The sequence below is a fragment of the Grammomys surdaster genome, unplaced genomic scaffold (assembly GCF_004785775.1).
Source record: "Grammomys surdaster isolate TR1022 unplaced genomic scaffold, NIH_TR_1.0 134, whole genome shotgun sequence".
Classification (NCBI taxonomy): domain Eukaryota; kingdom Metazoa; phylum Chordata; class Mammalia; order Rodentia; family Muridae; genus Grammomys; species Grammomys surdaster.
In genome coordinates this window covers 9428366-9451038 of record NW_021604592.1, presented here as the reverse complement: position 1 = coordinate 9451038, position 22673 = coordinate 9428366, and the positions used below count along the sequence as shown (strand labels likewise).

General features: G+C 44.4%; 1 protein-coding gene across 7 annotated transcripts in view; it reads right to left on the bottom strand.

Annotated features, from left to right (window-relative positions):
• Positions 1-22673, bottom strand: part of Nrf1 (nuclear respiratory factor 1) — a 96797-nt gene that overhangs the window by 3436 nt on the left and 70688 nt on the right. For 4 of the 7 annotated variants that reach the window (XM_028762562.1, XM_028762563.1, XM_028762560.1 and 1 more), the window contains 2 exons: positions 20477-20601; positions 4886-5165 (listed from right to left, as the gene is read on the bottom strand). In XM_028762562.1, coding sequence (XP_028618395.1) covers positions 4909-5165; positions 20477-20601 — 382 coding nt within the window. In that variant the 3' untranslated portion in view covers positions 4886-4908. Of the gene's footprint in view, positions 1-4885; positions 5166-9533; positions 9641-20476; positions 20602-22673 lie in introns of those variants that run through there. The other 3 variants (XM_028762564.1, XM_028762565.1, XM_028762566.1) reach the window with 2 other exon arrangements.

Genomic DNA, 22673 nt, shown 5'->3' with positions numbered 1-22673 from the left:
CCCACCCAATCAGACCTCAAACTCCCAAACTTGCGATTGGGTATGTCTCTAATCCTAGCACCCAGGAGGCTAAGACAGAACAACTGTGAGTTTGAAACCAAGGTGGACCAAAGAGTGAGAGACCCTGTCCCATAGAAACTTCAGCAGCAACAACACCCTGGGCAACTCCAAAATCCTACAACCAACTAGAAAAGAAAAATACGAGATTAATTTAAAAATAAAAAGTGCAATAAATGAAACACACTGCTAAGGTTATAACAAGGAAAAATTCCAGAGACTAGAAAAGATTAGAAAGTAGGGAATTTAGATGCACAAGCAAACTTCTATTACTGAAAAACAAATTTGGCATGGAAAAGGCCACTTGATGGGCGGGGCGCAATGGATAGCAAGAGATCCAGACACATCTCAGAGTACAAGGGAGACAGTGAAGAGCCCGAAAGATTCTAGGAAGAACGAAGTAGGGGCTGGGGAGTATATGCAAAAAACTCGACATGAGAACAATACTAGGTGTCACGGCAAACCTAGAAGCTGAAATGATGGAGCTATGCCTTTAAGCATCCCGGTCCAAGCGTCCCGAATCACTTTCAGCCTACAATTCTATACCCAGCTAAGATGATCTATATGAATTACATGACACATGTCTTCAGCTATGGCTCAAACGTTAGCTGCCCATGCACTTTCTCTCAGAAAATGTGCTCCATATTAGCACAGGAACCTCAGATGAGTGCACAGGCTCTGGAGACCCTGAATAGAGAGAGAAAATGGGAGCAAGACAAGGGGTGGGCTGGGCCTGAGCACCAGGAGCCACCAGAAGGATTAACACCGGGAACAACTGATTCAAAGTTGAGGCTAACAGGTTTGGAGAAAGTCTTAGGCCTGTCACATCAGAGACCATCAGGTGGACTACAGAACAAGCTGAGAGGGTAGCCTGAGCTACTCAGGGAGACCCCCTCATGCCCTCTCAACCACACCAGGAAAGTATTAACTGGAAGAGAGGGAAAAAAGCTATTCAAAAGGACAAAAATGAAATGTAGAAACATTTACATTTGTTTATATGGATATAACACAAACACAGGTACCAGGTCACCCACAAATTGTGATACGCCATTTTTAAAGTTACTTCTTTTTTTGAGGGGTGGGATTCCAACTTTTAAGTAAAGTTTTAGGACAGCATCTGAAGCATTAGGAGGCCATGGTATTTTTGCTTCTCTGTGTAGGCCATATTCAAGTACCTAAGACCAGCCATCTATCTGTCCGGCAGCTCAGCCTCAACACTGCCAGAGAAGGGCTCAGATTTGAGCCCGCCCCCATGCCCTCCAGCTGTGAATGACTCCGCGGGATATCATCCTTTTGTTGGCTTCAGCAAGCTCTGCGAGGTTGCCAGAGGATGCAATCCAGGCTTGAGGGGCACCAGGAGTCCTACTTGAGAATAACAATGAGTTTTAAATGACCTTTTTTTTCAAGTGTCCATTGGTGTTTTGCCTGAATGTGTGTCTGCTGGATCCTCTGGAACTGGAGCCACAGACTGTTGTGAGCCATCTCTCCTGCCCCCTAAAATGAGTTAGGCAGCACCCGGAAGTAGAGGCAGGCAGGATCTCAGTGAGTTGAAGAGCTAGAAGGCTTGGTGGGTGGGAGCCTTCTCTTCCCAGGACCCACATGATGGATGCAGAGCAGCCACTCCCAAAAACTGCCTCCTGACCATCAGACACACTTGGTGGCACACATGTACACACATACGTGTCTGCCTGCCCAAGAGTATGTCTATGTGGAGGTGGGGGTGGGGATCAAAACCAAGGGAAATTAATGGAAAAGAAAATCTGATTTCACAGTGTTGACTGTGTGTGAGCATTTTCTAAGAGTCAGTTTTGTCAATTTAGGGATAAGCATTTGATGGTACAACATGAAACAGGCTTGTTTTGATGACAGTCATTTTGAAACCCACTCATAAGGGCATGTTAACAAAACACAGACGGGTCAGTACAGCTTCCTTGAGAGGCGGGGGCTGAGGAGAGCCGTCTTGCCTGTGTGACGGGGAGAAGTTGGCAGAGGACTGGGAATAGGAGGTTGAGGGTTGAGACTTCAGGGTGAAGGTGGCCTGGTTTCTTCTAAACCATTACAAATGGCTTTTAAGTGCTGAATCAATTCTTCCCACTCAGCCTTCCTTGCCACGGAAATTAGTTTTATTTCTACTACGCGGCTTAGTCCTGTAGTCTCACACTTAGACACCATCATGTCAATAATGTTGAGGTGCTTTGGCACTGTGGTCAAGGCTCTCACGATTTGTTCTATTTTCTCCTTTGAGGCAGGGTCTCAACATGGAGCATAGGTTGGCCTTGAACCTCTGATCCTCCTGCCAAGTGCTAGTAAATACAGGTATGCACCCACTGTGCTCTGGCCTCCACAGAAGCACCTCCATGCTTGTATGCACTGTGACTTTTGCAGCAACTGTCCTTGACTTGTGGCCTGGTTCTCCAAGTCTCTGTCCTCCAATGGGTTGGGTCCTGTTCCCTGGTAGCCTCATGGCACTTTGCCCAGACCTCTACAGAGGACTCGTCCTCACACACTGTCATGTTTTCATGTCTTATTTCCACCTCCATTGCAAATTCCTTAAGAAGGGACCGAGCCTATCACTGAGTTCTAACAGTGAGGTGTCAACGCGTTCTCCACACTCACAAATGAAAACTCAAATGTCAATCACTGTTACGGGTGGTGGCTCAAGCTGTAACCACAGCCAGGAGGGCTGCCTTAACTCCAAGGCCAGCCTGGGCTAAATAGGGCTAAACATTGTCTCCTAAAATAAAAACAAAGTAAAAATATCACATCCAAGACCTATCCAAATAAAATATTTTGTACAGACTGCATTTTGTGTATTTCACATAACTTGGGGAAGAAGCCATTTGGCCTCAGTCGTACGGAGTTACAAAACGACTTCCCCACAAAGCTGTCTCAAGGTAACTGTGACAATCACTACACATCTTAAAGGCTTTCCAAAGAGACAACCGCCGATGCTTCAGAATCCCAGCTCCACTGTTCTGCATGCATGCTCAGCAGACACCCGCCTAAAGTAAACCCATCGCCATCTTCATGTGGGGATTTTAAGATCTCTCTCTCTCTCTCTCTCTCTCTCTCACACACACACACACACACACACACGCAGGCATTCTGACATGGGATTAGATCAAATCTCCTCTGTGTCTCTGACCTAGCAGCCTTTAAGTCCGTGGCACAGGGGAGGGACTGAAGGCTTTGAAACCCAGTCCGCACTAAGTCGGCGGCTGCCCTTGGAAGAGATGATTACATGCTGAGGCTCAGTAATCAGGCTGGGACTGCCCCTACATCTGCTCAGCCTGCCCCTGATTAGCCCTAATCTAGAGGCACATGCTAATCCATGCTTGTATTCTGGGTCATTTCAATTGATTAAGCAACAGGAAGCCCTTCATGGTCCACTTTAAGGGCCTGAAGTTCCTTTTCTTTTTCAGGAAGACCCAGCACAGTCTTGGTAACTGGATTCCTTGGTATGTGCATATCAAAACTACACAATGCTAAGGGTTTAGCAAATTGGAAGTGCTTTAAACGTTTACTACCATTTGTTTTGAGACAGGATCTTATTGTGTAGCCCATGTTAGCCTCAAACCCATGGCACTCTTCCTGCCCTGCTCAGCCTTCCAGGTGTTCTGATTACAGGTATGATGCCCAGCTGCAAAACGCTTATCCAGTTCCAGCAATTGGGAGACAGAACCATGTGAATTTTTTGGTGTTTGAGGCCAGCCAGGGCTGCAAAATGAGACTCGTCTCCTAAAGTTTAGCAAAAACAAAATTCAAGGACAGGCAAGATGGTTCAGCAAGCAGATAGAGGTGCTTACCACCAAACCTGATACCAGGCCAGGATACATGGTGCGTCTCAAAGTCAAAACTACCCCAAGGCCCCCAAGCCAGGCAAGGTAGTGCACAACTTCAGTCCTAGCACACAGCCTTGGAGGTCAGAATGTCAACATAGGAAGACTGTTTCAAAAACACAACAAAACAAACAGGTAAACAGATCGGCTGTTGTGTCCATTGCACACTCCTCCCCAAAGCTACATGTTTGGGCTTTGGATTTGTATCTGGGGGTCTTTCCAAGCACCACAATACCTAATGTCTTGCACCCTGGCCAGCAGGCCCAGGAAGGTAGAGGATTGGCCCTTCAGAACACATTGCTGCCTCTCCAGGCTTCATGGTACATCACGGCAGCATTGTCAATAGAAGAGAGGTGAAAGCAAACTCAGAAAGTTCAGATCTTCAGGATCTGCAAACTCCCTAAAGGAACTGTCAGCCCTACGACCATGTTTCCTCTTAAATGAAGCCTGACCCTGTTCTGTCCTGATTAAAATAAAATCTGTTGGGTGTCATCGCTGAGTGTCCATGGTAAAGCATCTCCCCTTTCTTCCTTACTCAATACCCGGCACTTCTATCGTCCCCGATGCTCAGGGCCAAGCCTCTGGAACCACCCTCCACACCTCCACTTTACACACATCATAAATCTCACCAACTCTCCTTCCTTCCTTCTTATCAAAAATTAGTTTTATTACCTTTATTTATACATGTGTGTGTGTGTTCCTGTGTAAGGGAATGAGATGTATGTAGATCTCTTGGAGCTGGACTTACAGGCAGCTGTGAACGGCCTCATATGGGTTTTCTGAAAGGACAGCGAGCATTCCTAACTGCTAATCAACTCTGTAACCCCAAACCCTTTCAAAAGCAAACCAGAACTCGGTTTCTACTACTTTAATGTCAGTAATAATTTATGAGTTCCATTCCAACATTGTACCTTCAGTTTTCAGAAACTTAGTTAAAAACAAAACAAAACCAACTACCCCAAAGTCAAAACCAAAACCCAAGCCATACATATGCTAAAGTTAAAAGCTAATTTTATTTCTTTTTCAATTGCTGAGGCGAATTAAATTTGAAGAAGATAATATCTCCGTCTTCAACAACGTAAGTTCTGCCTTGTTGTTTGTACTTTCCAGCAGCCTTAGCTGCGTTCTCAGAACTCTCCTCTTTAAGATCTTCGTCTTTCATTACTTCCGCCATAATGAATCCCTTTCCAAAATCTGTATGAATCTTTCCTGCAGCCTGAGGAGCCGTCACGGCTTTGCTGATGGTCCATGCATGAACTCCATCTGGGCCTGCAGTGAGAAAGTACTCTAGTTGGAGTGCTGCAAACCCAGCCTTAGAGATCTCTGGTAAAGCACTGTCCTGCTCAATTCCAGATACTTCTCGGTCTCCTCAGCACGTTAACCTAGGATGGTCTCAAACTCACAATCCTGCTGCCTCAGCTTCCCAGGAGCTGAGAGTATATAACCATCAGGCCTAGGTTAGCTGAATCTTGAGTAAGCATACATAAACTTTCCCCATAAATTGTCTACATTATCTCTCCATCACAACCATGGTTCCTCAACTCTCCCCAAAGTGTATCTCCCTGTCTAGATCTGCCCTGTAGGTCTGAGCAGGGTTCTTCTGACAGTCTACACATCTTTCCAGGAGAGTTCTCTGCCTCCTGTGATATTATGGACTTGTCACTCTGCATGGGCCTGCCCAGCTTCCCTTAGGAAGTCTGTGTACTTCAGTTGTTGATAGGCCTGTCACTGAGTGCTGAGCATCCTGGACACAGGAGGTGTTCAGTAACTGGACGCATTATGACACACCTGATGTTCTTCATGACTTTTTAGAAATTGGGCTACATTCCTTCCAGCCTTGCCCTCTTCACACTTCATGAAGGGCCTTGAAACCCTTTCCCTTGCTCCAGACCAAAGCAGCTTTCTCCACAAGCGTCCTTAAGGGGCTGTAATCAAATGCTTTGTGGACTCTGGGGCTTTTCACAGGAGGGTTATTTTACTCTATAGGTTATCCTACTTCCATTAAAGCATTCTTAGCCACAACATCTGTGGGCCTCACTTTCCCCACATGTAAAATGGTCACTAGTAATCTCACAGGGGACCTGAACCAGGTAAGTTGACATAGAAAAACCCTTGGTACAGTGTCTAGCACACAGGAGGTCTACAGTACTTGGCAGCTGCTTTTCAAGATGACTTTGATTGAGAAGTGTGGTTTGGGTCGCAAGTGGTAGATTAACGCTCCTGGGAAGAAGCAGACAAGCAGAAACAGCACACATCGTGCAACAGGAATTTGCTCCTATGGTGGGCAGATCATTTGCTGAAAGCCTCCAAAGATACAGACTCCAGATGAAAGCTATGGACTCATGCAAAGAGGACTGGCAGGCAGCTTCCCATGCACACCACAGCAATGGAACCATGTGAGGGAGATGGAGCAGTGGCTAACCAAGCACACAGACCTGCTAACTGAGCGCACCAGTGAGCATGCAAGCCATTTAAGAACAAATTAACACAAATTAAGAAAGTTAAAAATAGGAGCAGTGTTGGGGGCTGGGGATGTAGCCCCCAGCCCTGAAGTAAATGTGTCACATACGAGTCATCAGTCACAGTATGATGATACTGTCAAAAACTTCTCAGAGGGCTAGACATGAACCAAACACAACCCAGGGCTTCAGGACCGGCTGGTTACCCAGCACTACAGTAGCTTGCCCTCCCCCACCTCAAGACAAGATAGGGGAGGATAGACAACTTTGGGAAGAATGGGCCTTTCATTTGCCTTCAAGCTGGGAAACCTTTGGGAATTGTTGTTTGCTGTAACTTAATCTTTCAGTCCAAAGGCCTTGTGAGTTGGCTGTGGAAATATTTTTAGTTGGACAATATTGATGATCATGACAGGAAAAAAAATAGCTAAACAAAACGAACACAGCAATTGTTCTGAGACATGTTCTGCACTGTAGCCTTAGCTGGAACGCACTGTATGGCACAGGCTTACACTCACCGATCCTCGTGCCTCAGCCTTCTGAGTCCTGCAATTACAAGCATGAGCCACCACAACTGACAGAAATGATTCTTCAAACTAAAAGGAAATGATATTGCAATATCTTCTGTAGTTTATTAACATGAAGGCTAAAACAGGTAGCAGGGGGAACACTGGCCTAAGTGGAGATGTAAGTCCATGACCAGAGAGGAAATGAAGGAGAAAGCCCAAGACACTGCTCAGAGTTAACAGCAATGGCTGCTCTTGTGGAGGACCTGGGTTCTGTTCTTAGCACCCACATGGTGGCTTATGACTATCCTTAACTCCAGTACTAGGGGACCTGATGTCCTCTTCTGACCTCTGCAGACACCAGGCATATACATAGATGCATTCTGGTGTAGGCAAAACACATGTACAAAATTGAGTAAGTCTGAGAAGAGGAAGAAAAAAGGGAAGGAACAAGGAATTAAACCAACCACTCTCGTGTCACAAAACTTCCAAAGTCCCTAAGGGCCAGAAAGATTTAAGGGGAGGAAATCTTCTGATGGTTCACTTGAAGACTTGGAAGAACACACCAGGGGCTGATGTCTAAAGAAAGGCACTATCATGTGAATCAAATCCAGTCTGGTTATCTGTCAGGGAAGCAGAGAGAGTCAGGAAGGAAAGCCAGTCCAGCATGTAGATGGGAGGAAGAGGCAGAAGTCTAACTAAACAAGGACCAAATGGAAAGATGATGGAGAGAAAGGGCAAGAAAGGAAGGCCATGAAAAGAATACCGCCGGGCGGTGGTGGCACATGCCTTTAATCCCAGCACCTGGGAGGCAGAGGCAGACGGATTTCTGTGTTCAAGAGTTCGAGGCTAGCCTGGTCTACAGAGTGAGTTCCAGGACAGCCAGAGCTACACAGAGAAACCCTGTCTCGAAAAAAACCAAAAAAAAAAAAAAAAAAAAAAAAACCAACCTCAAATGGAAGAGCCAGGTAGCCCTGATGCTCACACACAGGGGAGCAAGGGCTATTCAGTCTTCTCTTTGTGTGCTAAGTCTGAAGCAGTTGGGAAATTATGGATCAAATGTGTTACACCCCGCAAGCGCACAACAGTCTCATGAAGATGGAGCAGCCTCGGAGTCTTTGGTGTGGGCCTTCTCAGTACTCAAAGCTTCTTCTCTTCTGGCCAGATCATCTCAACAAACACTCAGGAAAAAATGCTTCTAGGATTAAGGTTCACAGCAGCACTGGCCGGCTGGGACACAGTCACTCTGTCTTTTGCCTTTAAGACTTCAAAGAAGGCTGTGCAGTGGTGCAGTGGTGGCATACGCCTTTAATCCCAGCAATTGGGAGGCAGAGGCAGGTGGATTTCTGAGTTCGAGGCCAGCCTGGTCTACAGAGTGAGTTCCATGACAGCCAGAACTACACAGAGAAACCCTGTCTCGAAAAAACAAACAAACAAACAAACAAACAAACAAACGACTTCAAAGAAACTCCTTGTGCACCCTTGCCCATAAATCAAATGTTAAAATTAAAATTTATTTTTACTTTTTAGTAAGTGTATCTCAAAGATATCTTGAAAATATAAACTCATGGTTTCCTCTTGAACCCCCTGGAGATGCCCAGGAACACTATAAAATGAGACTCTGTGTTTTGGTATCAGAAACCCCGTGGCTCATTATCCTAGAGATTGAACCCCCAATGTACGCTGAATTGAGTTCTAGGCTTGCTGATTTAAAACTGGAAATAGAAACACGTCATTGGTTAGAGAGTAGAAAATGTACTCAGCTCAGGACACGTGACTCCGCTGTACAGAGACAGCAGGAGGAGTAAGCTCAGGGCCACAAACCCACTACTAGTGGCTTGAATACTGCCCTCAGAAGAAAAGTACCAATCTGTGGGTGTTTTTGTTTTGTTTTGTTTTGTTTTGTTTTCCAAGACAGGGTTTCTCTTCATAACCCTGGATACTCTGGACTCACTTTGTAGACCAGGCTGCTCATGAACTCAGAGATCTGCCTGTCTCTGCCTCCCGAGTGCTGGGACCAAGCTGAGTTTTAATGGAGAATGAGGAGTAGAAGGCTCACACAGAAGCTACCCAGAACGAAGACACTTCCAGAGTTTGACATAATTACACTTAGAGACAACTACCTCAGCAAAGTCTCATCTTTTTTTTTTTTTTTTTTAAACGAGTCACTTTTTTATTAGGTTTTAATTCTTGGGGTATGAAAGGATTCAAAGACCGAGTTCCCCGTACAGGAGACAGGAAGACAATCATGGCCCAGAGCGTACTCTGGGCATGGTCTCTCTTCAGTGAAAGGCAGGAGCAGAAAATCATGTAAGCTCCCAGTACCAAGCCAACCCAGCAATGAACGCTTCCTTCCTTCTCACTGACGTAAGGATGGTAGTAACTCTTTGAAATGCTCCAACGATGCCTTTAGGGGCGAACCCCACATCAGCGTCTAGCGCAGCAGCTCCCCTACTTTGACATCTAAAGGTTTCTTCTTCTTCACTGGCAGGACTGGCACCATCTTGGAGTCTGTTTATTCGGCAAGACCAGTCATTGTAACCAGTCTTTTTCTCTGTCTCTCTGTCTCTCGCATCTGAACTATATTTCCAAAGCCATCTTATCCGCCATGGACAAGTTCTTTACAAGGGAATCAGGCCAATCCCAGAAGAAGCAGAGCCTGGAATGGCAGCGTTGCAGTTACTGTGCCCTCAGCTGCTTCCTTCTCTCCCCAAAGACGAACCCACCTGTAGCCTTCTTGCCAGGATCCACTTGTAACCTCCACAGTCTGCCATAAAGAGGCCTGACAAGAACACAGAACTGTTAAAGGCGCTGGGCAGGGCGGCCCACTAGAACCTGCCACAGCTTTGCAGCTTCCCACACACCCTGGCGGACAGTGTTCTGTCAACTATCTAACACACGCAGCTCATCTCCACACACCAGCTCACGGAGCTGGTGCGCATGTTTACAAGTGTAACAGTCGAGCCAAAGTGTGAGTGAGTCAGTCACTCCTGTTCACCTCCGTCCTAAAGTAGCATCTATGATGTGGCTTTCTTGCAGCAGATCTACCTTCCTAATTATGTCTTCCTTAAGCTAATATGAAAACTAATTTGTATTTCCTAAGCACCCAGCAGCTGGGTGGGGAGTGGTGGGAGAGTCTAGGCTTACACTGGCCTTAGAGAAACTGCTCAAGGATTTAAAATGTGTCACAAGTAATTTATATGAGAGATAATCTGTATTTGACAACCAAGAACTGATTATACTTATAAAATCCACAGGCCACTTTTGGCTATGAGGGCCAATTTGTGCTTAAATAGTATTACATTTGTTAAGTTAGAAAAAAAAGATTCCGTCTAAATGTGAAGTAATAGTGTTTATTTCATATGAGCTTGCTTTCTCTCAGCTGTCAAAGCAACCATGTGGTGGCTCCTGGAACAGAGGGAAGGAGGAAGCAAGATTAAAGCCACTTCTACCTCGGCCTTACTGGGACAGGAACTGCCAACAGCCTACTTTTTGACTCCCAGGAGCACCGTCCACACCTTCAGCTGTCTGTACAATGAACAATTCTCCTATGTCTGGCCCCTGAGTTTCTCATGGCCTCTTGTTAAGAGACTATTGAGGAAAAAACCCAAAACTCTTCAGTCCTCAGAGACAGCCAGGGACAGGATACATTATATTCATCCCACTGGGTGTGATGGCACACACCTTGAATCTCAGTACTTGGGAAGCAGAGGCAAGCAGATCTCTGAGAGTTTAAAGACAGCCTGGTCTACACAGTGAGTTCCAAGCCAGCCAGGACTACATAGTGAGGCCCTGTCTCAAAACATCAACAAGCAGGCATTCCTGAAATCAAATCCCTTCCTCATCTAGTATATTTCAGTATTATTTCCTTTCTTTTTATGAGGATAGTGGGGCAATCCAACAAAACAAAAACTAAAGCCAGGAAATGGGGGCACATGCCTTTAACCTCAGCACTCAGAAGGACTACAGAGCAAGTTCTAGGACATTTAGACTTATACAGAGAAACTCTGACTCAAAACAAACAAACGAAACAAAAAACCCTTGCGAATACAGTCTAGGCAGTGTGGCTAGAAGCATATTCTAGACATTCAGACATTTTTCTTCTTCTATCACGACTGCACTAGATATTCCAAGGATTCCTAAAGCATCCAAGATATTTCAAGTTCAGACTACTGTCTCCAGGAGTTACCTATAACAAGACATGTTCAATCTGTGTGCTGGCTATTGAGGGTGACTAAGGAACTACACTCTAAATGTCACTGCATTTGAATTAATTTTATTTAATCTATTTGCTGGAATATTAAAAATCTAGAGTTTCTAGTATGCCAATCCCACATCATAGATTATATCAGTCACACAGACAGACACACACAGACACCAGAAGAGTTGCCTTTGTTTAGATGGAAACTCAATCTGAAAATGGGTGCTTTGTGTTAGCCTGAAATATATTTCCTGGACATTTCCTTCTTTTATGTCACAATTCTTTGCTTGTTTTTTTTCCTACCCACTCTACCAACTTATTTGAACACTCTCTACCCCCTTAGGAGAAGCTGCACCGTGTTACAAGCATTACACAGTGCAGGGTGTACCCACAGTAAGTGCTGAGCACCGAGGAGACGCTGGGACTGACCAGCAGTCAGAAGAGCTCCCCCTGGCTCCCGGGTGAGCCAATCTGATAGCACAGCCTTTGTTGCACTCCTCAGAGCCAACGGCTCAGTTCCCATACTTAGACCCCTTCACTGATTCTCAAATCCAATTGCTGGCCTGACAACAGCAAAGATTTTTTTTTTTTAATCAATTTCACTTTGAAAACCCCATTTAGGCTCCAAAAATCTCTAAATTAGGGGCCTTCTGATAATGAAGATTTGGTGTAATTATAATGTCACAGGCAATTGTGCTGACAAAGCAACACCAGCATGTCTTGTTGCTGGGCCTTTGCTCTCAATCTGACCAACAGGAGGAGAAAAGCAGCTTTGTCAGGAGCAGATGTGTGCTGGGAGGCCCAGGAAAGCAGAGCTACTGAATGGAGCAGGTGCCACTTAGACATTCACTTTCCCGCTCCAACCACAACCTCCCTCCATTTGATACCCTGCTCCTGGCAGGAGATGGAGAGAGTGTCACACACAAAGGAAGCATGTTTATCCTGTTCAGATTACTTCTTCTAGGCTGCTGCTGCTGGGCTCTCACATTTGCTCTTTATTAAGCAAATGGCATAGCTGGATGCAGGGAAGTGAATCCTGTATTTACACAGGTAACATGAGAGTCAGAGGCCTCAAAGCATCCAGGCTGTGATGTGCACGTTATTAGAGTTAATAACAGCATGCTGACATTCCTTCAAAATCCTAACAGAAGCATAAACTAAAAGAAGAGAAGGCTCTTTTTCTCAAGACTCTTAAAAACTTTCTTCTCCAAAAGCTTGCCTTGTTATAACGTGGGTCCCTGTGTGAACATAAGTTAAAGGCCTTTAACATGCCTGACTAAGCCTGTAAGAACGAGGGAATCACCAAACAAACAACTCTTTTCCAACCATGAACTGAACAGTCATGACTCCAGTTACATTTGTTCAACTGTTTCTAGATTTGGTATTTAAAAAAAAATCTATTTGCAAGAGTGTTGACTTTAATGACAGGTACCAAGATTTTGATTTGGTTACAAGTAGCTGGAATCATGAGAAACTGTAGCCTGCCTTTCCTATATAGAGAGACCTGGGAACCAACGAAGAGGGCAATAATAAACAGAAACACGTGTTGGCCTGAAGGGCACTGGGATGCAGCGTTCAGTGGCATCCACCTACCAGATAAGGACTATCTTGAAGCCTCTGCTCAGAATGGACCTGGTTCATGGAACAACTCTCCACAAGCAGAGAATACCTGACCGCTATACTAAAGAGCAGAAGGTGTTATGTCAAGCTGGCTTAGTGGTACATGCTCATTCCTTTCGTGGTGTTGAGGACCAAATGGAAGGGATCTAGCTTTTTATCATGGGTAACAGCTAAGGACTACATTTGGAGACCACAGTACAGCTCAGATGACCCCTTAGAGACAAAGTGCCCAATGGTCTAACATTTACTACAAGCCCTAAGTGCCCACTCGTAGTCTCTCATCTTTTAAGACAAAGATAAGAGTCCGTTTCTTCTTCCCTTGTCCTTCTCCCCCCCTTTCTTTCCTTCCCAATTCCCCTATGTCCTAACACTTTCTAGCAGGGTCTTGCTGTACATCCCAGGCAGGTTCAAAATTCCCTTTGTTACACTGGTCTCAAACTTGTGAGCCCCCTGTCTCAGCCTCCACAGTGCTGAAATGACAAGTGGGATACCATGACCATGCTAAAAGATATGCCAAACCCATATGCACTACCTCTGCAGGAGGCTAAGGAAGGAACTAGAAGGCTGTTGTACAAACCTTTCACCGGGGAAGGCCTGGGACCTCTGGAGAACATGAACTTCCTCAAGTAGACGCTGGCTTCCCTTCTCATTTCCTGTGAGAGTTTTTCTACTGATAACAGTCGTTACTGGCACAATGGTAAGTGTGTATGTAGGGTGCCTCACACACTAAAAGATCATGACAAAACAGTTTCTGCTGTCCTTAATTAGTGTCATTGTTATATGCCCTGGATAAGAGAAACTGTAGTCAGGAAAACTGCTGCCTCCTACAGAAGCTATTCTGGAAGGCACTTTGGACTTCAGAGTCATTCAGAATGGACGAAGGAGAGGCTTCAGGATTGAAGACTTCTACCAAAAGTCCCTTTCTTCTCTCAGTCCACCAAAAGGCAGGGAGTGAGTAGCACCCATGAGGTGGATGGTTGCAGGGCTCTTTGTGCTACAGAACAGAGTCCATAGCACAGCTCCATGCTCCTGTTTCTTAGCAGCATCTGTGTTTGCGGTGCAGTCTGGAATTCATCCAGGAGCACTGGCTACTTTCAGACTCTTGACCTTGCAGGCCTTCCAAACTTGCTTTTGGGCACCACTGTCTACAAGGATCTATATCTACAAGGAAGGACTTGCACTTGTGGGAGGAGTCTAAACAGAAATATGCTGGTGGCCTGTGTCATGAATAAACAGACTAGGAAGTGGGTCTAGGTGTCTCCACTGCCTCTTGTCTCATGGTTCCCTACTCAGGACTCTGCTATGTATAAAAATAGGGCAGTTCTTGAAAAGCCTCCTGCCTTGCTATTTCCAGTCTGCAGATTACTGTCATCATGAAGTCATGATGTTTAAGAGCTGAGAGGAGGCAAAGCTCCTGAGATCCGTATGTGCTCCCCTGCTACGAGGAGGCCATGGTATTTTTGCTATGTCTGGCACTGGCACAGCGATATTATCCAAAAGAAGCTTCTCCAGTGATGGCAATGCACAACTGTATTAGTGTAGATCTACAGGGTACTCTAGTGGTCGCTAGGTACGTGCTCTTATTGGAATTTAATTGTGAAGAAACTATGATTAAAGATTCAGTATCTCAGGCCACAGATGACCATTTACCACTTCAAACTGATTACTGTAACTGAGTAAATGTCTTAATTTTTAGTTATAATTCACTTTCATTTAAATGGCCACCCACAAATAACAGCTACCACATTGGATACTACAATTTTAATTATCTTTTTTCTTTTTCTTTTTTTTTTTCTTTTTTTGGTTTTTCAAGACAGGGTTTCTCTGTGTAGCCCTGGCTGTCCTGAAACTCACTCTGTAGAGCAGGCTGGCCTCGAACTCAGAAATCCGCCTGCCTCTGCCTCCCAAGTGCTGGGATTAAACGCGTGCACCACCACTGCCCGGCTCTTTTTTCTTTTTTTTAAGAGACACTTAGTATACTGTTCAACATGGCCTAAATATTCCTCAGTCTGCTTTTGCTTCTGACTGGGTCAGTGCAGTTTTAGATATTAGGTTTGATATTATGTATTTATTTGTATCTGCTAAGGTTTTTGTTTGTTTGTTTTGTTTTGTTTTTGTGACTCTTGTATAGTAGTACCAGGTCACCAGTAAGAGAATGCAGTAGTGGCAGTAAGAGTGAGGAAAAACCCAGGAAGCTCCTGAGTACTCTGGCAGGCAAAGATCAAGCAAAATAAAAGTGGCTACTACTCTGGTATGAGGCTCACCAGCACATCTCTTCAGTTTAAAGTGTCTCCTCTTAGCCGGGCAGTGGTGGTGCACGCCTTTAATCCCAGCACTTGGGAGGCAGAGGCAGGCGGATTTCTGAGTTCGAGGCCAGCCTGGTCTACAGAGTGAGTTCCAGGACAGCCAGGACTACACAGAGAAACCCTGTCTAGAAAAAAAAAAAAAAAAAAAAAGGACTCCAGTGGGGAAAACCTATGTGCAAAAGAAAGCTAGCATCTTGGCAGGCTGTGGAGGCCACAGTGACATTCACTGCTCTCCTGCTGCACTGCACTGCCGGGTTCCCAGGGCAGCAACCAGTTGAGGGCTCATCTCAGGCCCTGTTCCTGTGCCTGCTTCAATTTCCTTTCTGAGCCACAGCACTGCATCTCATCTATGTCTCATCTCTCATGAAAGAGACGTTAGCTGGTGTGTGCAGATGCTCTGTGATCCCACAGAGAACAGGGCTGCAGTAGGAATAGATCTGCACTGGCTTTTTCTTGAAGAACAGACAGTGGCCCGCCTTGGTCTGACTGATATCTCAGGGCCTTCACTCTCCAGACACCACCAATGGGACCAGTAGAGAAGAGGGCTATTTACCTTATAGGAAGCCCACAGTAACTATAGTGACACCTAATACAGTAGACTAAAATAAATTTCAGATATTTTATAATATTAAAAATTAAAAAAAAATCATGACTTTATTAGGCTAGGCTGGGCTACATGAGACCCTATCTCAGAAAAACACCCCCCCCCCAAAAAAAAAGAAACCAAACTAACACCCAACAACTAGGAAAATGACAGACAGTGACGACACACACCTTTCATCTCAACACTTGACAGAGGCAAGTGGATCTCTGAGTTCAAGGTTAGCCTGTCTACAGAATGACTTCTAGGACAGACCCAGAGAAACCCTGTCTTAAGAAATCAAGACCAAAAACCCTAGAAAACAAACCTCTTAAAGATCATATTAGACCTGGAGGAAAACATAGTTAGATACTTAGAAAAGACCACTGAAGCTATGAGTGATGGCTCACACCTTTAGTCCTAGAATTTAGGAGGCAGAGGCAGATGAATCTCTGAGTTCAAGACTAGCTTGGTCTACACAGTGAGTTTGGGGACATCCAGGGCTACACAGAAAAACCCTGTCTTGAGAAACAAAACAACCCAAACCAACCAACCAACCAACCAACCAAGCAAGCAAGCAACCCAAAACACAACATAAAATAAAGAAGGAAAGAATAAAAGAAAAGATGCACTAAGGATAAAGTGCCTAGATACAGTGGCAGACGAGCTATGTCAGCATTTGGGAGACTGAGGCAGGTGCAGATCAGGATTTTGATGCCGGTCTGGAAAACTAAAACTATGTCTCAAAACAAAATTAACAACAAAAGCAAAAGTTCTAAGAACATGAAAACAAATAAACACAAAGAATCAAGCTTTTCCAAATTAATAATAGAAAGGTAAAGACAATATATGTACACACACATGGCAAAGAACATTACCAGGACACAGACACATATGCAGGAAAAACATTCATCCACATTAAAACACACCAATGCACAAATGAGGATAAATACATGAGCTAGCCACAGTGGTTTAGTCATGCCTGTGATCCAGCAATTTAACGGCTGCTGTGGGAGGACTGTCTCTGAGTTTGAGCCAAGCCTGGACTACATAATGAGCCCAAATCAAAAGCAAAACAAAACAAAATAATGAAAAAGGTGAACACACATATTACTAACACAGAAATGCAAATTAAGTCAGAACTTATTACCTGTCCTAAAACAGATAAAAAATAAAATTATGCTAATCTTCATTATAAAGTAAAGAGGCAGGCTGTCCCAGTGGGAGAGTGGCCAGGCACAGGCCATGTGACACCAGATAGATAACAAAGCTGGGTAAAACCTTGTACAAACACAAACAGCACCATTTTATTGTTTAAAAAAACCTATCAATAAGCTAAATCACCAATAGCCGGAGGCTCTCTCAATTATGGACAATAAGATGAAACATTACCAAGCATTATAAAAAATGGCCTTTTCAGAAGTTATGTAATGACATGAAAATGGTTAAGATACTTCAAAATGAGTTACAAAGTAATACTGATTATTCAACCCTATTTAGTTGGAAAATACTCTTTTTTCTGTTTCCCTTCCAGATCTAGGAAGAGGGTCAGCAGCTCGGGAGAAGCATGGGTGCCTAGCAACACCAGTCATCTGTTTTGCTTGGCCTCATCTTGTTTTTAGGAAGAAAAGATACCCAAATGAATCCATGATAATATTTCTGACATAAAAGCGGGGGCTTCCTGAGGTAGCAGGAGCCAACAGAGTCCCTTCATCATTTTTGCTGTAAAATAGGAAAGAGGAGAAAAGGTCTATAAAGGCCTCCCCCACAGGAGTGCCTGTATCCACTGGTCTTGGAGGCCATGAGTCCTGGAAGCACAGGGGATCTGGGGCCTAGCAGAGAAGAGGATGGTAGAAAAAAGGGAAACAAACAGTCTAAAGTGCGTAGCCTTGTAGAATATAAACGAACCAAGCCAGCTAGGGCTCCACCTTCCTGTCATGTTGGGATGGAAGTGGTGCCCAGAAAAACAGGGGATGTCTCCTGGGATGGAGAGTGCACTTATGAGGACTGCCCTGCCGGCCCACAAGATCTTTAACACTGTCTATAGGATACCCTAACCTACCACCTGTGGTTACTTTTCTCTGTCAAATTCTGTGGTCAATTAATTCCTGTTATTCTGCTCCACTAACCCCTCTTGAGGCCAGAAACCATATCTGAATCTCTCTAAGATCTTCTATTCCCACTGTTCTTTAGACTGCTCTGGAGTCTGTGACGCATTTCCCCCCCAAGAAGTGTCCATTTCCAAGTTAGTTCTACTCTTACAAGTAAGTAGGACTTTATTCTGCCATCATTAGATTCTTCTGATAATAAACTTTTTGATTTAAAAACAAAAGAGATCTTGTTGGTTTACTGGCCAATGCTTGAAGTTTATCATTACATAGTGGCAGGATCTGGAAGAATGAAGAGAGCCTGGCTGGCCAGACCAGCTACCATCAGCTGGGTGAGGGGGAACGGCCAGCTCTAACCCAGAGCAAACCCTATAGTACTCTGGATCATCTCCCATACTGGACTCATTTGGATTTCCAAGAACAGATCAAAACGATCGGCTTTTGTCTAGAGTCACTGAGATGAGGTACAAGGCACTCATTTAAGTTTGATACAGAGAACCTACAGTAAGAAAAGGACAAGTCCAAGTCAAAAATCCTGAACTTGGCACAAACTAGCTTGCTACGGAGACCAACAGCTTTTTTTTTTTTTTTTGGTTTTTTCGAGACAGGGTTTCTCTGTGTGTAGCCCTGGCTGTCCTGGAACTCACTCTGTAGAGTGAGGCTAGCCTCGAACTCTCAAACTCAGAGATCCTCCTGCCTCTGCCTCCCAAGTGCTGGGATTAAAGGCTTGCACCACCACCGCCCGGCGACCAATAGCTTTTTAGTTTTTTTTTAAACTTTATTTTTGAGGCTAAGTTCTTCCCATATTGGCCAGGGTGGTCTCTAACTCATGAGTGTGAGTGACCCTCCATTCTCAGCCAGCTTAGTAGGGCTACAAGCATGTGTCACTAGACTTGGCTGGAACTGTGGGCTCTTAGGATACATATCACAAATATTCTCTTAACAAGAATACAGCCAGCAACATGGAAAACTACTAAAGAAGAGGCAACTTCTAGCACTACTAGACAGTAGAGAATGTGGTTTAACTTTATTATATGGCCCATCAAGTCTATTTGGCTGGATACCTAGAGCATCTTTAGACTCTGATATAAATCTGTCCTTCTGAAAAAGTGAGTCTGGGGAGGAGCTAGAACCCTAAAGCAGCCAATTCTCTCTCAGATATATCAAGCCTATCAAAATGGGCAACAAAATCTCCCATGAAACCCATGTGTTAAGTATTTCAGCAGTTGCACTGAGAGTAACAGCAACTGTAGGTCAGGAGGATGCCATGCGGCCAGAGAGCCTACCTTCGCCTCTGTGAGTAGATGAGAATGCAGATTAGGATGAGCAAAGGTAAAGAAAGAGGCAGGGTCCTAGCCACAGAGGGAAGTTTTCTTTAAGTCCCTCCATGGCCCACCATGTCCTGAACACACAGTTGGACGATGTCCTTTATCCTGCAGCATTCTGGCTAAAACCAACACTATCTCCATTCAGGTTAGTGTAAGAAAGAAAGTCCCCCAGCCTCAGAGAAAACAGCCAGTGGTTGTGGTATGTAGTTTGTATTCTTTTTTTGGAAAAACAATTCTCAGAAATGCGATTAGCTAGTAGTCCCTAATACACTGCTCTCTCCTAGAACAGAAAACCCTTTTCCTACTGTAAAGGACACATTGTATCTTTTCCCAAAGACTTTCTTGACTTGCAGAGTATTTAGTTCTTATGGGCCGACCATAAACCCAAACACACAGTGCTAGAAACCTCTGCCTCCTTCCCCCCACCTCCATTCAGATCCCTTTACTCTGAGACAGTCTCACTAGGCAATTGTGGCTGTCCTTGGACTCAGAGATTGGCCTGCCCTGCCTCTGCCTCCCCAGTGCTGGGATTAAAGACATGTGCTACTACTCCCAGCTGAAACTTCTCTTTCAGGCCTTTATTGCCACTAAGAACTGTCTGCCTAAATGAAAAGATGTTATCTATTTACCCTCTTGCCAGGACTTTTAAATACTAATCTCTCTCATACCACAGATAAGTAGTTTTGCTCAATTAGGAAACGGACACAGGCAGTGTCACACATCAGGCTGCTCCCCTCTGACCCGTCTCCTGAGGCACTCCCTGGGAGCTCAGGTCTTCCCCACTGACTCCCAGAGCCTGCTGAAGTGGATCCAAAGAGCTGGGGTGGAGCTATAAGTTTTTGCCACTGCATTTCTATGAACTTGACCCATTTTGTTTATTCTGGAGAGTCACCAATATCCAGGAAGGCAAGGAGCTGGGAAAGAAGAGTAGGTGGTGACAAGTCATTGGCTAAAACCAGATGTCCTTCATAAGGCCACATATAACAAGAAGCATAGCACGAAGGACAAACCAGAAAAGTGCGTTCATCACAGCCTGCTGCAAATCCTGGGGCAGGTGACATGCTGGTGCCTTCTGCATGGAGTCAGTGCATCCCATCCACCCATGGGAGTCCCTATTGCAGCCGAGACCAATAACCTACCCTACCCCATAGGACAGACAGCACAGGAAGGCAATGCTTCAAAGCGAATCCTTAAGTATGTCTCAGCAAGTCTCATCATCTTAGCAAAATAGCTAATTTAAAAGAATACTCCAATTAAGTAGCCATTTTTGTAGCATTTTCCTTCAGGGAATCTCAAGAACCCTATTAGTAAAAGGAATCAGAGGTCCCTAGATTTTCCTAGGCATTAATTGCCTACCTATGAAGAAAAACTCAAACCAAGCTCAATGTCTTTCTAACGGGTTTGTTGCCAGCTATATCAGGAAGGTTTAAGTGGAAACAGGGAATACATTCAATAAAATATTCATGATCTCTTACCATTAGCATCTTGGACTCCAGTAAGTGCTCCAACGGCTGCTGCGGTTTCCCCAGACAGGACGATCTGTCCCCCGCCTTGTAAGGTGGCTTCAGCCAGAGTGGCGACAGCATGGGCGGCAGCTTCACTGTGGGCACAGGGACAGGACAGGGGTATATACAGATGAGTCAAGGCACAACACTGTTTTCCTAGGCTCTTTGGGCTCCTTGAGTGCTAGTTACCAGGGCTAAAGGGTAAGTAAGAACCAAGAGTAATTTCAGTGATTATAAACAGCTAGAAGAATCTCAAGTTGTACACACTTCTAAAGCCAATGTGAAGTCTTCTTTAAACTGAGGTAATGGTAATGAGTGTTTGAGGAAGAAGGTGCTCGTTTATCAATCCTTCCTTATTGATACCAATGGTACAAGCGCAAACCAAAGTGGAAGCTCTGACCCATGCTCATACAAAACCATGTTGGCTGTCAATCACAAGGTTTCCTTTTCTGCTTATGATAACATAAGGCAGACCATTAGAAGCTGTCCTTTTATGCCAAAGTGAAATGATAATCTGAGCAGTTAGCAACCTAGACTTGCTGACTTATAAGCATCCATTTTTCTTGACTCTGTAATGTTATACCCTATAAGACATTTTTAAATTTTCATTTTATATTTTAAGGAAGAAAATTAAGACCAAAATTTGTCATGCAAATTTCAGGGATTTTAAAAACAAAACAAACAGCCCAGAAGAATTTCAGAATCTCCTCTATGAAGATGGGAGATATCAGCTGACAATTTGGGGTTCCTGAGGGGAAATTAGAATTGACCATGAACCATTAAATGCAGGCTTTCCATTACTAAAATTATCCTCTTGCACCCCAGGCTCTAGTAGAGACTGGTGAGGGAGTAGGAACTGGCTGGTACAGACAAGTCACTGAGCAGGTCATGCCAATGCATACCTTCTTACGTACAGTTCTTTCATCTAAGAAGGTCAGCAGATAAAACAAGTGTACAGTAATGCCCCAGGTCAGACAGACAGAACTAATCTGCCTTGCTTTTAAGCCACCCTCCATGTAAAATGAATACATATAAGAACCTTGCAAAATTTAAATTCTCAGAAATACTATCACATATCAAACAAATAAGCAGAAGCATATTGAAATTTTGTTGTTTTTGCAGACCACAGCCAGGACACACTAGGACATTCCTTAGAAGTATAGCTGTAGCAGGTGCTATTTATAAGATGAGAAACAGGTTTATTCTTGAAACAAAGGAGATCCTTTATGCTTCTGTGCTTTATACAGAAAAACTGTAAATCTCCAGACAGACTAAAACACTGGAGAGAACACTACACCAGACAGCCCAAAGAGCTGAGAGTGGACCCTACCTTTAACTGGAATTATTTGGAAGGCTGAGGCAGGAGGAATTCCACAAGTCTGAGGCTAACTGGGGTGGGCTACATAGCAAGATCTTGTTCTGGGATAGTTGAATGGTTAGAGTTGTATCTGGGGCCTATAATCCCAGTTACTCAGCAGTCTGAGCAAGAATATCCAAATTATGAGCTACAGAGCAAGTTCAAGGTCAGCCCTGGCACTGTTGTGACACCTCATCACAAAATTAAAACTTAAAAATATTGAGAATATATACAGCTCAGGGGGAGAGCATGTGTCCAGCATGTGTGAGGTTGTAGGTTCAACTCTCAATACCAAGGAGAAATCTTCAATTTAGGGGTTGGAAAGCTGGCTCAGTGGTTAAGAGCACTTGCTGCTCTTGCAGAGGACTCAGGTTAGATTTCCGACAGCCATGTGGTGGCTCACAACCATCTGTAATTCCAGTTCCAGGGAATCTGAAGCTCTCTTCTGAGTTCCAATGGAACCAGATATACATTTGGGATACAAACATATGTCCATGTATATATACTTATACATATTAAATTAATATTAAATTTTTTCCATTACTTAAAAAATGTAAATACTAATTAAAATACCACCACTTTGTAAATTTTAGTTAAAATCTATTTTCAAACCAGAAGAGTTCCCAACACTGCATGTGTACTGGCCAGAGATCTATGCCCTTCCCCCTTTTAAAGGCAGGGTCTCTCATTGGCCTAGGGTTCACCCACGAGGCTAGGCTGGACAGTCAGCGAGTCTCAGGGATCTGTTGTCTCTACCTCCCCAACACTGCTGAGTTACAAAAGCAAACCACCATATTCTGTGGCTGGGGA